General features: G+C 45.8%; 1 protein-coding gene across 16 annotated transcripts in view; it reads right to left on the bottom strand.

Moving 5' to 3' along the window:
• The window catches only part of LOC118393820 (CUGBP Elav-like family member 4), a 182,218-nt gene extending 177,450 nt beyond the window's left edge, over positions 1 to 4,768 (bottom strand). For all 16 annotated transcript variants that reach the window (XR_008064180.1, XM_052462174.1, XM_052462176.1 and 13 more), the window contains exon 1: positions 4,249 to 4,768. Coding sequence is in view for 15 of the 16 variants with exons in the window: in XM_052462174.1 (XP_052318134.1) it covers positions 4,249 to 4,498 (250 nt within the window). In the remaining variant the exon portion in view is untranslated. The remainder of the gene's footprint in view (positions 1 to 4,248) is intronic.
• Between the last annotated feature and the right edge of the window lie 10,645 nt (positions 4,769 to 15,413).

Here is a 15,413-nt window from a genome sequence, read left to right as displayed (position 1 = left end):
AATATTTTATTAAAGTAAAGTAATATGAATAAACAACGGTTAGTAAGCTATAAGCGGAAATGGGCAGTAACTACCATGATGGGACTTAGTTCATTGTTGTATTGTGTGTTGTTACAGACTTTAAACCACATCATGTATATTGCATTTAATGTTTTAACAAATTATCAAAACTGAAATCTAAAACCATGATTATTGTTTAATTTTTATTTATTTTACCTTTATTTAACTAGGCAAGTCAGTTAAGAACAAATTCTTATTTTCAATGACGGCCTAGGAACAGTGGGTTAACTGCCTGTTCAGGTGCAGAACAACAGAATTGTACCTTGTCAGCTCAGGGGTTTGAACTTGAAACCTTCCGGTTACTATTCCAACGCTCTAACCACTAGGCTACCCTGCCGCCCCAATAATAATCTAACCAAAACCGAACCGACCTCAAAAAGCACCAATCACTCAGCACTAATAACAGGTGTCTACATATTTCTCCACCAACTTGTTGGCTCCATCATAGGCAGCTCTCAGTGAAAGACAAATTATAGGTGTGCCTAAATAAGTATAGATGTGCCGACAGATGTGCCTAAATATACGCTGAGTGTATAAAACATTAGGAACACCTTCCTAATGTTGGGTTGCAACCCTTTTTGCCCTCAGAACAGCCTCAATTCATCGGGTCGTGGACTCTACAAGGTGTCGACAGCGTTCCACAGGGATGCTGGCCCATGTTGACTCCAATGCTTGCTACAGTCGTGTCAAGTTAGCTGTACGTCCTTTGGGTGGTGGACCATTCTTGATACACACGAGGAACAGCGTGAAAAACCCAGCAGAGTTGTAGTTCTTCACAAAGTAAAATCGGTGCGCCTGGCACCTACTACCATACCCCATTCAAAGGTACTTAGAATCTTTTGTCTTCCCTCTTCACCCTCTGAATGGCACACATGCACAATTAATGTTTCAATTGTCTAAAGGCTTAAAAATCCCTCTTTAAGCTGTCTCCTCCCCTTCATCTACACTGATTGAAGTGGATTTAATAAGTGACATCAATAAGGGATCATCATTCAGTCTATGTCATGGAAAGTGCAGGTGTTCTTAATGTTTTGTTTACTCAGTGTATTTGCATGATGTAGGCTACTGTAAGCTATTACAGCTAACTAACCTGCTGACCAAAATAAATGTACACATACATGTTATTCAATCATTGCATCCACACTGCTTGCGCGCATTAATGAGTATATGCATAGCCAGGCTCTAAAATAGAACTTGGTTCTATTTCTGATGCTTGACACGCTGCAAGTCCCGCCTCTCCCACCTCCTCATTCGTTTTTAGGAGCATATACCCCCATGGGTGATTGAACAATGAACTGAGGTCCACACTCCAGTCCAGTTGGTGGTGGTAATGCACGTTAAAGTTGGTTGCCAACCATCATATAAAGTCCAAAGAAGAAGAAGCCCGAAGGAGGAGAGATTACTAGAAGCTAACTCAGTTTACCCTGTTAACTTAGGATTTATTGTCAGAGTAGAGGACCTCGTGCATTTCAGGTAAAATAACAACCTAATGTTTATATCCCAGGACAAATTAGCTAGCAAAGGCAAGCTAGCTAGCTAAATTGCAATGAATGTGTAATGCTTTTCGACCTGTCCCCAAATTAATATAGTTTGTTTCAGAGTTCGTTTCAGAGTTCGTTTCAGAGTTCGTTTTGACATTTCAACCTGCGTGTCCTGATCGCATCTGGTGTGGGTAGACAAAATCAAAACGTGTGCGGTGGCGCACGTGGGCGCACTGGCGTGCCAGGTGTAGTCAGCATGTAAGACTTCATTCACGATTTACAGTTGCATTTGGTTATATTTTGCCGATTGTAAGTTTACCAATGCCTTAAGTATTTCCGTATACATAGCCTACTAGGATGAAGAGGAAAATCAGCAACTCTTGGAGGGCAGTGGAAGTTGAGAAAAGAGTTTATGTGAAAGTAGTCTAGACCTGAAACCAATGCATATCAGACTTTTGCCTTCACTGGGATTTAAAGACCATAAGAAATGTGGGTTTTATACATTTCAAAACGCCCTTCTATGAGCCCAAAAACCAATCCAAATTGGAATACGAAACAAACATAGACTGACCAATAGGCTAGATTACGATTATGGAGGATAAAATTATTGTAAATGCAAATCACAAATGTATTTAAAAAGTCTTAAAATCAAATAGTTTTTATTTCAAGGAAGTACTATTTTATTTAAAGTCGGGCTTTTTTTGTAAAGCATTTTCCCCCAAAAACGGAATCAGCCATTGTTTAGGACCTTTGCAAGACTATTTTAAAGTAAAAACTATAGAATCTATAGAAAAATATTTGACACATGCCTTTCTGTAGGGAACATTTAAAGCTTTTGGCATATATCACAGGTGAGAAAAACATATGAGGAGGAAAACTCCTCCATAAAATGTATTAATGAAATCTTATTAGACAGCACGCATGTAGCCAACTCCCGCGCACTCCCAATGTGACTTTGAGTCGGTGGGTAGTAATGCATAATATGTCCTACATTATAGGCTACTAGTACACAGGAGTGGCCTCGGCGGATGCTGATTTGACTGGGCAGACAGTTTGGCTTGTGAACAGGAGTATCTTTCTTTAAGCAAACAGCCCTGGAGCTTTGACATTCATGGAGTTCGAAGGACAGGCAGACGTAGAAAACACACGCATCGAGAATATTGTTTTAAATGATCATCATGTTCCAGAGAGAAACGCGGGGTGTGTGGGTCCAGCATCAGTGACTGATAACTCACGGAACAGGTGGCGCACAGAGACCTTCAGGGCACAGGGTAAAGGGAGATCCGGGAGCAGGACACTGCTGGGCGGCCGCTAATTTCTGCATTTCTGTGTCACGATTCCCTCTCTGTCTCTTGGCGGCTTGTAGGCTCTTTAACAATATGACCTATTAATGTAAACTAGTAGCTTTAATTATATACTGCACTATATGATTTAGCTGGCACTGGTCCCACGACGAACCCAGCGCTGTACCTGTATCGCAGTGATTAGTGGAAGAGCGCTCTTCTGGAGAAGAGATGAGTCAAATCATTAGAAGAGAGACTTTTATAATCGCTTTGCACACATATTTAAATGTCACCCCACATAACGAAATTATACACATTATATAACTAGGCTATATAAGGCCTGCTTTTAGTAATAACACACATATTATTTAAAATAAAATAATGAATCAATACTAATACTACTACTAATAATAATTATTATAATACTATTAGGTATCCTTTAAGTTACTTTTTAGTATTTTCTTTCGTTAAGTCTATAACACTAGCATTTAAATAGACAACCACCTCGATTCTAAGACATAGCCTATACTTCACAGGACATTGGGATATTATGTTGTTATAGGCTACCGGTAGACAATATTGTCAAACAATAAGCGGCTAATTGTACGGCGTTGTAATATTATTTCAGAAGTGAAATAGAAGGACACCATCTGGATAATCAATCACATTTAGTCTGTATTCTACGCTATGAAATAATGACATAAGAGTATCGCTCCTGATCATTGTGGACAATGAGGTGACGCGGTCGGTGAAAGAGCACGAGAGAGAGACCCCATGCTGTTCCCATGCCTCTGCTATGCCACATTGGTTTCTTTTTATTTCCTGGGCCCCGCCCCCTGAACTAGCCTACACTACAATACATGGCAGTGATCTAAACAGTTATTTTGGTCGCTTAATTACGTCTAAAACGTATACATTAGCCTTCTCAAAATGCCACATCAGCATCGTCACACAGCCCTAATAACTAACATCTCATTCCCAGTGGTGATTGCCGTCCTCCTCCTTCCGGAGCATCTTTAACCTATCTGTCTATGACGATCTAACTATCAGGCACGGTGAAGCAAACAGACATTCCTTGTCCCACCCCTTAACTAGGAGCCCAGCACATGAGCGTCAATGTAAACATACACAGACATAGGCTACAAAGCAGTAGTATCCTAGCGGATGTGGGGTTGACACTGACAATTAACCGCGCGCACTCATTCGCACACGTGTGTGTGTGTGTGTGTGTGTTTGTGTTTGTGTGTGTGTGTATAGTAACAACGTACTGATTTGCAGGAAACTCCCACATGCCACAAACATCTACAATAATTACACTTTTTATGCTCTCATTAGAGCCTCGAATGCTTTAAAAAATATGTACTGTTTTTGAAAAGGGTGTTGCTGCGTGCATACAGAAGCAAATAAATGATACCAGAACCGACCTTTATGCATTCCAGTAAACCTGTCTTTCAGCACAGTGAGTTCGTATATCTTTCCGAATTCCTCAAAAAGGGGCTTCAGATCTTTCTCCTCCAGGTTTCTGGGAATCTGTCCGATAAACAGCTTGATGGCGTCGTGGTCCTTCATTGGAATGGTGTTCTGACCGATCATGAGTCCGTTCATCCTGCCGGCGCTGTTCGTGGTGCTGAATCCATTCTCTTGCTGCACTCCGTTTGCAGTGACTGTAGCCATCTTTCCTAAATGGGCCGGCGGCTGGTCTCTCTCTCGCTCTCTCTCTCTCCCTTTCTCCCTTTCCCTCTCTCTCAAGTCAACTGCAAACTCCCCCTACTTTATTTGTATCTTCTTTCTCTCTCCCTGTCCCTCTCCCCTTTTACACAGTTTCTCTCTTCTTCTTTCTCCTTTCTCTCAATCTATCCTATTGCTTTGATTTCGCTTTATTTATGTTTGATGTATTTTCATTCCTCGAACCCGTTCTCAATCTGTTTCTTTCTCCCTGTGTCAGCTGCCACTCTGCCTAGTGACGTCAGCTCGTAGGCTTCTGACTAGACCCCTAGCTAATTTGCATAACAAGCCCGGTTTAGCCAATTGGAGGGCAGAACGACCGAGAGCGGACAGGGTGTAGTGAGAACCCAAACATTTGTGTAAAGGGAAAGCTCGAGACTTTTAAGAGGAACAAAAACAGGAACTTGCCGCTGTAGGCTACGTATGAAATTGAATTCTGTAGATAATCATTCTCACAGGTAGCCTTGTTCTGGCTAATAGGAAATACACATTTAGATGTGAAGGCTATTGTCTGCTGTGTTTTGATATCGCGCGCTCAAAGAAAACCCAGTATCTACAGTCCTAACATGTTGCTGTCCATGGTGCTGAATTGGCGCTACCGTTTAGTTAAAACAGTTTTTGGACTGATCTACGGGTGTCAGGGATTTCCTCCTCTTCTTCCGAAGAGGAGAGGCGAAAAGGATCAGAGGACCAATATGCGGCGTGGTAAGTGTCCATGGTTCTTTTAATACGTAAATGTACACATGAACACTACAAAACAATAAACATGGAAAACCTAAACAGTCCTATCTGGTGCAAAGACAGAGACAGGAACAATCACCCACAAACACACAGTGAAACCCAGGCTACCGAAATATGATTCTCAATCAGAGACAACTAATGACACCTGCCTCTGATTGAGAACCATACTAGGCCGAAACATAGAAATACCCCAAAACATAGAAAAACAAACATAGACTGCCCACCCAACTCACGCCCTGACCATACTAAATAATGACAAAACAAAGGAAATAAAGGTCAGAACGTGACAACGGGTTAATTTCACCCGCTTCATTATCAACGGGACTTTGTCTATACATATCAAAATCCACATAACTGATGTATATGTTGTCATATTAAAGTGCAACTAATTAAGTTTTGCTTTTGTAATCATGGTTTATGAAAGGCTCAACAGTTTGGTCATAATTAGGTCAGAGATCCTAAGTGGTGATGATGTGCACTATTACGGCAGGGATGAGATTATTGATGGGATGCTGAATGACTCCAGTACTGTAAGGCTATTTTGAGAGCCAGGCAACAGGTTATGCAGAGATGAATTGTTCATCAGTCAGTGGTGGCAAATATTCTATAGAAGGATATAACTACAGTTGAAGTCAGAAGTTTACATACACTTAGGTTGGAGTTATTAAAACTCGTTTTTCAACCACTCCACAGGTTTCTTGTTAACAAGCTATAGTTTTGGCAAGTCGGTTAAGACATCTACTTTATGCATGACACAAGTAATTTTTCCAACAATTGTTTACAGACAGATTATTACACTTATAATTCACTGTACCACAATTCCAGTGGGTCAAAAGTTTACATACACTAAGTTGACTGTGTCTTTAAACAGCTTGGAAAATTCCAGAAAATGATGTCATGGCTTTAGAAGCTTCTGATAGGCTAATTGACATAATTTGAGTCAATTGGAGGTGTACCTGTGGATGTATTTCAAGGCCGACCTTCAAAAGCAGTGCCTCTTTGCTTGACATCATGGGAGAATCAAAAGAAATCAGCCAAGACCTCAGAAAAAAATATTGTAAACCTCCACAAGTCTGGTTCATCCTTGGGAGCAATTTCCAAATGCCTGAAGGTACCACGTTCATCTGTACAAACAAGAGTACGCAAGTATAAACACCATGGGACCACGCAGCCATCATACCGCTCAGGAAGTCTCCTAGAGATGAACGTAATTTGGTGCAAAAAGTGCAAGTCAATTCCAGAACAACAGCAAAGGACCTTGTGAAGATGCTGGAGGAAACAAAAGTATCTATATCCAAAGTAAAACGTGTCCTATATCGACATAACCTGAAAGGCCGCTCAACAAGGAAGAAACTATTGCTTCAAAACCACCATAAAAAAAGCCAGACTACAGTTTTCAACTGTACATGTGGACATAGGTCATACTTTTTGGAGAAATGTCCTCTGGTCTGATGAAACAAAAATAACTGTTTGGCCATAATGAACATTGTTATGTTTGGAGGAAAAAGGGGGAGGCTTGCAAGCCGAAGAACACCATCCCAACCGTGAAGCATGGGGGTGGCAGCATCAAGTTGTGGGGTGCTTTGCTGCAGGAGGGACTGGTGCACTTCACAAAATAGATGGCATCATAAGGGAGCAAAATTATGTGGATATATTGAAGAAACATCTCAAGACATCTGTCAGGAAGTTAAAGCTTGGTCGCAAATGGGTCTTCCAGATGGACAATGACCCCAAGCATACTTCCAAAGTTGTGGCAAAATGGCTTAAGGACAAAAAATCAAGGTATTGGAATGGCCATCACAAAGCCCTGACCTCAACTCTATAGAACATTTGTGGGCAGAACTGAAAAAGCGTGTGCGAGCAAGGTGGCCTACAAACCTGACTCAGTAGCTCTATCAGGAGGAATGGGCCAAAATTCACCCAACGTATTGTGGGAAGCTTGTGGAAGGCTACCCGAAACGTTTGACCCAAGTTAAACAATTTAAAGGCAATGCTACCAAATACTAATTGAATGTATGTAAACTTCTGATCCACTGGAAATGTGATGAAATAAATAAAAGCTGAAATAAATAATTCTCTACTATTATTCTGACATTTCACATTCTTAAAATAGTGATCCTAACTGACCTAATACAGGGATTTTTTAATAGGATTAAATGTCAGGAATTGTGAAAAACTGAGTTTAAATGTATTTGGGTAAGGTGTATATAAACTTCCGACTTCAACTCTATCTAGATTATATGCCTAACTAGTGGTTAACATTCAGATATTCTCATTACATTTTATGCATAGTTATATAGGCATGGCAAATATTGATTGTTGCAAGATTGTAACATCTATGCATATGATTAAAAAGTATATATATGTATGGTATGTCGATTCAATGTTTTTTATTTTTGTATTTATTTATTGAATTTGACCCCTTTTTCTCCCCAATTTGGTGGTATCCAATTGTTGTAGTAGCTACTATCTTGTCTCATCGCTACAACTCCCGTACGGGCTCGGGAGAGACGAAGGTTGAAAGTCAAGCGTCCTCCGATACACAACCCAACCAAGCCGCACTGCTTCTTAACACAATGCCATCTAACCCGGAAGCCAGCTGCACCAATGTGTCGGAGGAAACACCGTGCACCTGGCAACCTTGGTTAGCGCGCACTGCGCCCGGGCCGCCACAGGAGTTGCTGGTGCGCGATGAGACAAGGATTTTCCTACCGGCCAAACCCTCCCTAACCCGGGCGACGCTAGGCCAATTGTGCATCGCCCCACGGACCTCCCGGTCGCAGTCGGTTACGACAGAGCCTGGGCGTGAACCCAGAGTCTCTGGTGGCACAGCTGGCGCTGGTCAATTCAATATTTAATACATATCCCAAGCATATCCTCTAAGTTTAATGAAATCAAAATAGATCTTGCAGATGTTTTCATATTTGTCTTTGTATGAGGAGGTTCCTCTCCTATGTATGCAGGAGTGTGGTTGTTGTTTGGGGAGAGGAGGGTTATTTAAAAGGCTCTAGTAACATCTGGCATTGCATTGCTTTGGTTAGCTTTAATAATTTATTTTCTATTTAATCACATCCTTGTAGATCGTTTTTAAAAAGATCCTGCAGAGTTTACATGCTGAATGGGGTATTAAAGCACAACAGGCCCCCTTGTCAATACCATCAGAGGCATTCATTGCCATAAAGGCAGAGCTAATGTAACGTCAGTGTCGCCCTTTGGTTTTGTGATTATTTTTTGTTTCCTTCTTTTTGTCGTCTCTCGGTGGGGAACCTTGCCTGCACCGCTGTGAAGACTTCCAAACGGCTTGGCAGGGGAACAGACATACAGGTACTGCTGCCTGGCTGCATGCTATCCCCTATTATGCCACTGCTGCTGCTGTGTATACATCTTTTTGTTTGAGTGCGGGGAGGCGTCTCAGAAAGGTTGACAGGGTTCTCAGGCTTGTCGCTGCCAAGCCTCACCACCTGTACTGAAACGGAGGGAACCGACGTGCTTGGGCATCTCACAGATGGAGTGCAGTCAGATGAGTTCCAAGCTATGCTTGTGGAGGCATGTGAACTTTTCACAAAGAAAGAATGCACACAAGAAGAATATTATGTGTCCTCCAGGATTTTTCACACCTGAATACCCCATGTCACTTCATCTCTTTTTTATGACAAACATTATTCACAACGTATTCAAGGTGACTCACCGGAAAAGTCACAGGCAAGCTATTTGAAATACCTCCAAATAGATTCAGTGCCTTGAATTTCCCAAATCAGAGACGGACAACCCTGGGAGTGAAAAATGGTTTTAAAGGAAATGACCTCAGTGTGTGTTCATTATTAACCAATTAAACAGAGTAGACGAGGTGTAATGCAGTCATGGAATCAACACATTTCACTGTCCATCTTGTAAGAATGAGTCAAATTGAAGAGAGAAAAGAGCCATTGATATTCATGTTATTGCCTCTATGAGGTGTGATAGTATTTATGTGAATTTAGGAGTGGTATGGTAATCCTGGAGCTTTCTCCAACACACAGGCTCTATCTGCTGCTGGCTGCCGCGGGGAGGGGTTGTGCTGTCAGTGCACTGTTTCCCCACACGCCACAGGGGAGAAAACCACTCTCTCTGAAGCAATCATTTGCTTTCAAAACTTGACTTCCCTCAAAATTCATTCATTTGCCTGTGCACAATGGAAGTGGCAGTATACCACTTGTTGGTCCAAGCCTGGGCTGCGTATAGAGGGATTTTTTAGGCTTGGTTCATTTTCATTTATAAAGGCTGGATTACATCTCATTGATGAGGGACTTATATCCTTTATGGTGGGCGTCCTCTCTAGTGTTAGTGCCTGGCCGTTCCACTGAATGCCAAACAGGCATCTTGCATTGCACATTAAAGAGTCGCAGTAAACAGAGGGAATGAATAAACGAGAGACAAACAAACAACAGGTCATGGAGACCGCCATGAGTCATCTGCTTCCTGGCAGCTAATGAATCCCACAATCCTCTCTGCCTGCCTGGTTCCCAGGAGTATGTGGTGCACTCAGGCATTTTGCTCTCTCTGTATGGTTACATTTCTCCATTTAACAACATCTGAATATGCATTTTTTTGTTGCATTATGTTGGATGTAACAAAGCGACTCCTCTTTTAAATGGTGAACAGGCTCAGCTATATGAATACACTGCTGTTGGGTTATTGCAATGTCACAGTTTGGTGGAGAAAACCCCTCCCTCTCTCACACACACACATGCACACGCAGTCACACACACGGACGCGGACACACTCACGCATGCACGCACACACTCACGCACACACACACCGCTGTGAGTCAGATGAGGACAACATGGGCATCTACACAGTACTGTGAGGTGAGTAGAGAGTAGAATGGAGGACTCAGAGTCCATTCACACCCAATGGCAGGAGGGATCCACTGAGGAATCACAGGTAACAGTACTGACATACAAGCAGCCAGCAGGATCACTTCCTGGCAAGCCCATTCAGAGAGAACAAAGAATCATCACCATGTTTTTCTCTCAATGCCCAATATGTAGAAGTAGGCAACATATTCTGTTTGATGAAGGGTACGTGGAGAATGAGTCAGTATTATGGTGACAGCTGGAGGTGAGGCGCACCAGAACTCTCAACAGCAGCATCACATAATGTTAATGGACTTCTTTACAGCGCCGAGCGTACAGTTGTCATGGCAGTCTATTTTTACTTTGGTGGAGGCCCAGCAGGATCAGTGGTTCAGTGTGGTGTTTGAAGCTCACACCGATGAGATGAGTCACACGTATAGCAGCCCGGCTTCACAGAGCCCACTCAACTAGTTCACAAGCTGTTCTCGGTAGCTGCTGGCGCACATGTTGTTTGGCTTCCATCATCTCCTCGCTTTTGGAGAGAGAGGGAAGAAAAATAAACCTTTTTCACCAAATCTATTTTTCATTAGCTTTTAGCGCTTCTCTTGTATGAGCTGTTTGATTTCAGCAGAGATGTCTCTCGAGCGGTGAATTGTAGTGCCGTGTCGTGAGTTCTGGTTGTGCTAAAGAGTAGCTTACAGACCTATGAAAACCTTTGGTGGATCTTGCTTGGCAGGCATAGGAGCAGGCTTTACTTTGAATGCAGATGTAGAACCATGAGCAAAACGGTACTATTTCAAAAGCATGTAAATGCATATTCTGCGGCGGAGCCACAATATTATGGAAAGTTTATTTGGATAGTCCATCTGTAGACGCTCTATAGACTCACTAACATTTCACATCACTAACATTTCAACTAACTATCTACTAACCCTAAACCTCCAACCCTAACCCTTATCCTAACCCTAAACTTAACCGTTACCCTAACCCTAGCCCTAACCTTACCCTTTGTCACGCCCTGGTCAAAGTATTTTGTGTTTATCTTCATGTATTGGGTCAGGCCAGGGTGTGGCATGGGGTTTTTGTATTGTGGTGTGTTTTGTCTTGGGGTTTGGGTGTGTATGTATTGGGATTGTAGCTAGTGGGGTGATCTAGCAAAGTCTATGGCTGTCTGGAGTGGTTCTCAATCAGAGGCAGGTGTTTATCGTTGTCTCTGATTGGGAACAATATTTAGGCAGCCATATTCTTTGAGTTTGTCGTGGGTGATTGTCCTTAGTGTCCTGATGTCCTTGTTCTGTGTTAGTTTACACAAAGTATAGGCTGTTTCGGTTTTCGTTACGTTTATTTTTTTGTAGTATTTGTGTTTTTTTGTGTCTACGTTGTTTATTAAACATGGATCGCAATCTACACGCTGCAGTTTGGTCCGACTCTCCTTCACCACATGAAAACCGTTACAGAATCACCCACCACAAACGGACCAAGCAGCGTGTCAACAGGCAGGAGCCACAGGAGAGGCAACAGAGGCAGCAGCAGCAGCTGCAGTGGGAGAGGCTGCACTACCTGGAGAAATGGACATGGGAGGACGAACTGGACGGTAAAGGACCCTGGGCTCAGCCAGGAGAATATTTCCGCCCCAAGGCCGAGCTGGAGGCAGCAAAAGCAGAGAGGCGGCATTATGAGGAACTAGCACGGCAGAGTGGATGGAAGCCGAGAGTCAGCCCCAAAAATTTATTGGGGGGGGCTCACAGGGAGTATGGCTACGCCAGGTAGGAGACCTGAGCCAACTTCCTGTGGTTACCGGGGGGCTAATGAGACCGGGCAGGCACCGTGTTATGCTGTGGAGCGCACGGTGTCTCCAGTGCGGGTGCACAGCCCGGTGCGGTACATTCCAGCTCCGCGTATCGGCCGGGCTAGAGTGGGCATCGAGCCAAGTGCCATGAAGCCGGCTCTACGCATCTGGTCTCCAGTGCATCTCCTTGGGCCGGCTTACATGGCACCAGCCTTGCGCACGGTGTCTCCGGTTCGCCTGCATAGCCCAGTGCGGGCTATTCCACCTCGCCGCACTGGCAGGGCGACCGGGACCATTCAACCGGGTAAAGTTGGGCAGGCTCGGTGCTCAAGACCTCCAGTGCGCCTGCACGGTCCGGTCTATCCAGTACCACCTCCACACCCCAGCCCTCCGGTAGCAGCTCCCCGCACCAGGCTTCCTGTGCGTGTCCTCGGTTCAGTTCCACCAGTGCCAGCACCACGCATCAGGCCTACAGTGCGCCTCGCCTCTCCAGCGCTGTCGGAGTCTCCCGCCTGTCTAGCGCCATCAGAGCCTTCCTCCTCTCCAGCGCTGCCGGAGTCTCCCGCCTGTTCAGCGCAGCTAGAGCCTTCTTCCTCTACAGCGCTGCTGGAGTCTCCTGTCTGTTCAGCGCAGCGAGAGCTGTCAGTCTGCATGGAGCAGCCAGAGCTGTCAGTCTGCATGGAGCAGCCAGAGATGTCAGTCTGCAAGGAGCTGTCAGTCTGCAAGGAGCTGCCAGTCTGCAAGGAGCTGCCAGTCTGCAAGGAGCTGTCAGTCTGCAAGGAGCTGTCAGTCTGCAAGGAGCTGTCAGTCTGTAAGGAGCTGTCAGTCTGCAAGGAGCTGCCAGTCTGTAAGAAGCCGCCAGAGCTGTCAGCCCACATGGAGCAGCCAGAGATGTCAGTCTGCATGGAGCAGCCAGAGATGTCAGTCTGCATGGAGCAGCCAGAGTTGTCAGTCTGCATGAAGCAGCCAGAGCTGTCAGTCTGCATGAAGCAGCCAGAGCTGTCAGTCTGCAAGGAGCTGCCAGTCTGCAAGGAGCTGCCAGTCTGCAAGGAGCTGCCAGTCTGCAAGGAGCTGTCAGTCTGCAAGGAGCTGTCAGTCTGCAAGGAGCTGCCAGTCTGTAAGAAGCCGCCAGAGCTGTCAGCCCACATGGAGCAGCCAGAGATGTCAGTCTGCATGGATCAGCCAGAGATGTCAGTCTGCATGGAGCAGCCAGAGCTGTCAGTCTGCATGAAGCAGCCAGAGCTGTCAGTCTGCAAGGAGCTGTCAGTCTGTAAGGAGCTGTCAGTCTGCAAGGAGCTGCCAGTCTGTAAGAAGCCGCCAGAGCTGTCAGTCCACATGGAGCAGCCAGAGCCGCCAGTCAGCGTGGAGCAGCCAGAGCCGCCAGTCAGCGTGGAGCAGCCAGAGCCGACAGTCAGCATGGAGCAGCCAGATCTTTCAGTCTGCCCAGCGCCAGTCTGCCCAGCGCCGCCAATCTGCCCTGCGCCGCCAGTCTGCCCAGCGCCGCCAGAGCCCCCAGTCTGCCCAGCGCCGCCAGTCTGCCCAGCGCCGCCAGTCTGCCCAGCGCCGCCAGTGCCCCCAGTCTGCCCAGCGCCGCCAGAGCCCCCAGTCTGCCCAGCGCCGCCAGTCTGCCCAGCGCCGCCAGTGCCCCCAGTCTGCCCAGCGCCGCCAGTGCCGCCAGTCTGCCCAGCGCCGCCAGTCTGCCCAGCGCCGCTAGTGCCAACAGTCTGCCCAGCGCCGCCAGAACTGCCAGGCGGCCAGGATCTGCCAGTCAGCCAGGATCTGCCAGTCAGCCAGGATCCGCCAGTCAGCCTGGATCTGCCAGTCAGCCAGGATCCGCCAGTCAGCCAGGATCCGCCAGAACTGCCAGTCGGCCAAGATCCGCCAGTCGGCCAGGATCCGCCAGTCTGCCAGGATCCGCCAGAACTGCCAGTCAGCCAGGATCCGCCAGTCAGCCAGGATCTACCAGTCAGCCAGGATCCGCCAGTCAGCCAGAATCTTCCAGATCTGCCAGTCAACCAGAATCTTCCTGATCTGCCAGTCAACCAGACTCTTCCAGATCTGCGAGAAATGCCAGTCGGCCAGGATCCGCCAGTCAGCCAGAATCCGTCAGATCCGCCAGTCAGCCAGGATCTGCTGAGACCACCAGCCAGCCAGGATCTGGTAGATCTATCTACCTGCCTGAGCTTCCTCTCACTCCTGAGCTTCCTCTTACTCCTGAGCTTCCTCTCACTCCTGAGCGTCCTCTCACTCCCGAGCTTTCTCTCAGTCCCGAGCTGCCTCAGTCCCGAGCTGTCCTTCAGTCCCGATCTGCTCCTCAGTCCAGTGGGGTTCTGGGTGAGGACTACTAGGCCATGGTCGGCGGCGAGGGTGGACTATCCAGGGACGCAAGGAGAGGGGACTAAGACATTAACTGAGTGGGGTCCACGTCCCGCGCCGGAGCCGCCACCATGGACAGGCGCCCACCCGGACCCTCCCTATTGTTTTGAGGTGCGTTCGGGAGTCCACGCTTTGGGGGGGTTCTGTCACGCCCTGGTCGAAGTATTTTGTGTTTATCTTCATGTATTGGGTCAGGCCAGGGTGTGGCATGGGGTTTTTGTATTGTGGTGTGTTTTGTCTTGGGGTTTTGGTGTGTATGTATTGGGATTGTAGCTAGTGGGGTGATCTAGCAAAGTCTATGGCTGTCTGGAGTGGTTCTCAATCAGAGGCAGAGGCACATGAAAACCGTTACACCCTCATTCTAAACCTAACCCTAACCCTAACCGTAACAGATAGTTTGTTGATAGTATGACGATACAAATAAAGTGTGAATGTTATTTTATTTCAGTACATTTTTCGACATTTTCATTTTAAGTTTGGGAAAGGTTGATTATTCACATATCACAGCTTTCCTAAAGTCAGTAAGATAGTTCCAGTCTTGTCAATGTCAAGGCGAAGCACCAGTGGGTTGTAAATGTGGGATAACAATCTCCTTGGAGGAGAGGCAGGTATATATCCTCTGGCAAAGACATCAGAGAATGAAAGATAAACAGGGGGGGCCAAAGACTAAATGTAGCCACATCACAATATGACTGAATTATGAATGTCTCCTCAGTCAGTATGTAGGATACTTTTGTCTGGGGGCTTCACAGCATCATCCAGTTGACCATTGGGCAGTGGTATAATGGGTGACTCAATCTGTCCGTGTGTATGTGTGTGTGTGTGTGTGTGTGCGCGCACTGCAGCTCAGTCAGACCACTGTATGATTTACATAGATAAGTATACCTGTTAGGATGCCTGTGTACCTCATGGGTTCAGTACAGCATTGTGCAGTTCATCTCATTTCATACCACACAGAATAAACAGGAGAATGTGCCATTACTGTGTGCAGGCCTAGTTTATGTCATATAGAAATGTTTGCTTTTTTCACAGTTAATACATTTTCCTCCTACAGAGTAGACAGACAGTGAGTCCAAGGTTGCACATGAATAAATCTGCAAAGAATTGGTACTGTATGTTTGGG

This window comes from Oncorhynchus keta, chromosome 14, assembly GCF_023373465.1.
Source record: "Oncorhynchus keta strain PuntledgeMale-10-30-2019 chromosome 14, Oket_V2, whole genome shotgun sequence".
Classification (NCBI taxonomy): Eukaryota; Metazoa; Chordata; class Actinopteri; order Salmoniformes; family Salmonidae; genus Oncorhynchus; species Oncorhynchus keta.
The sequence above is the reverse complement of the archived record's forward strand: the minus strand, read 5'-3'. Positions and strand labels throughout refer to the sequence as shown.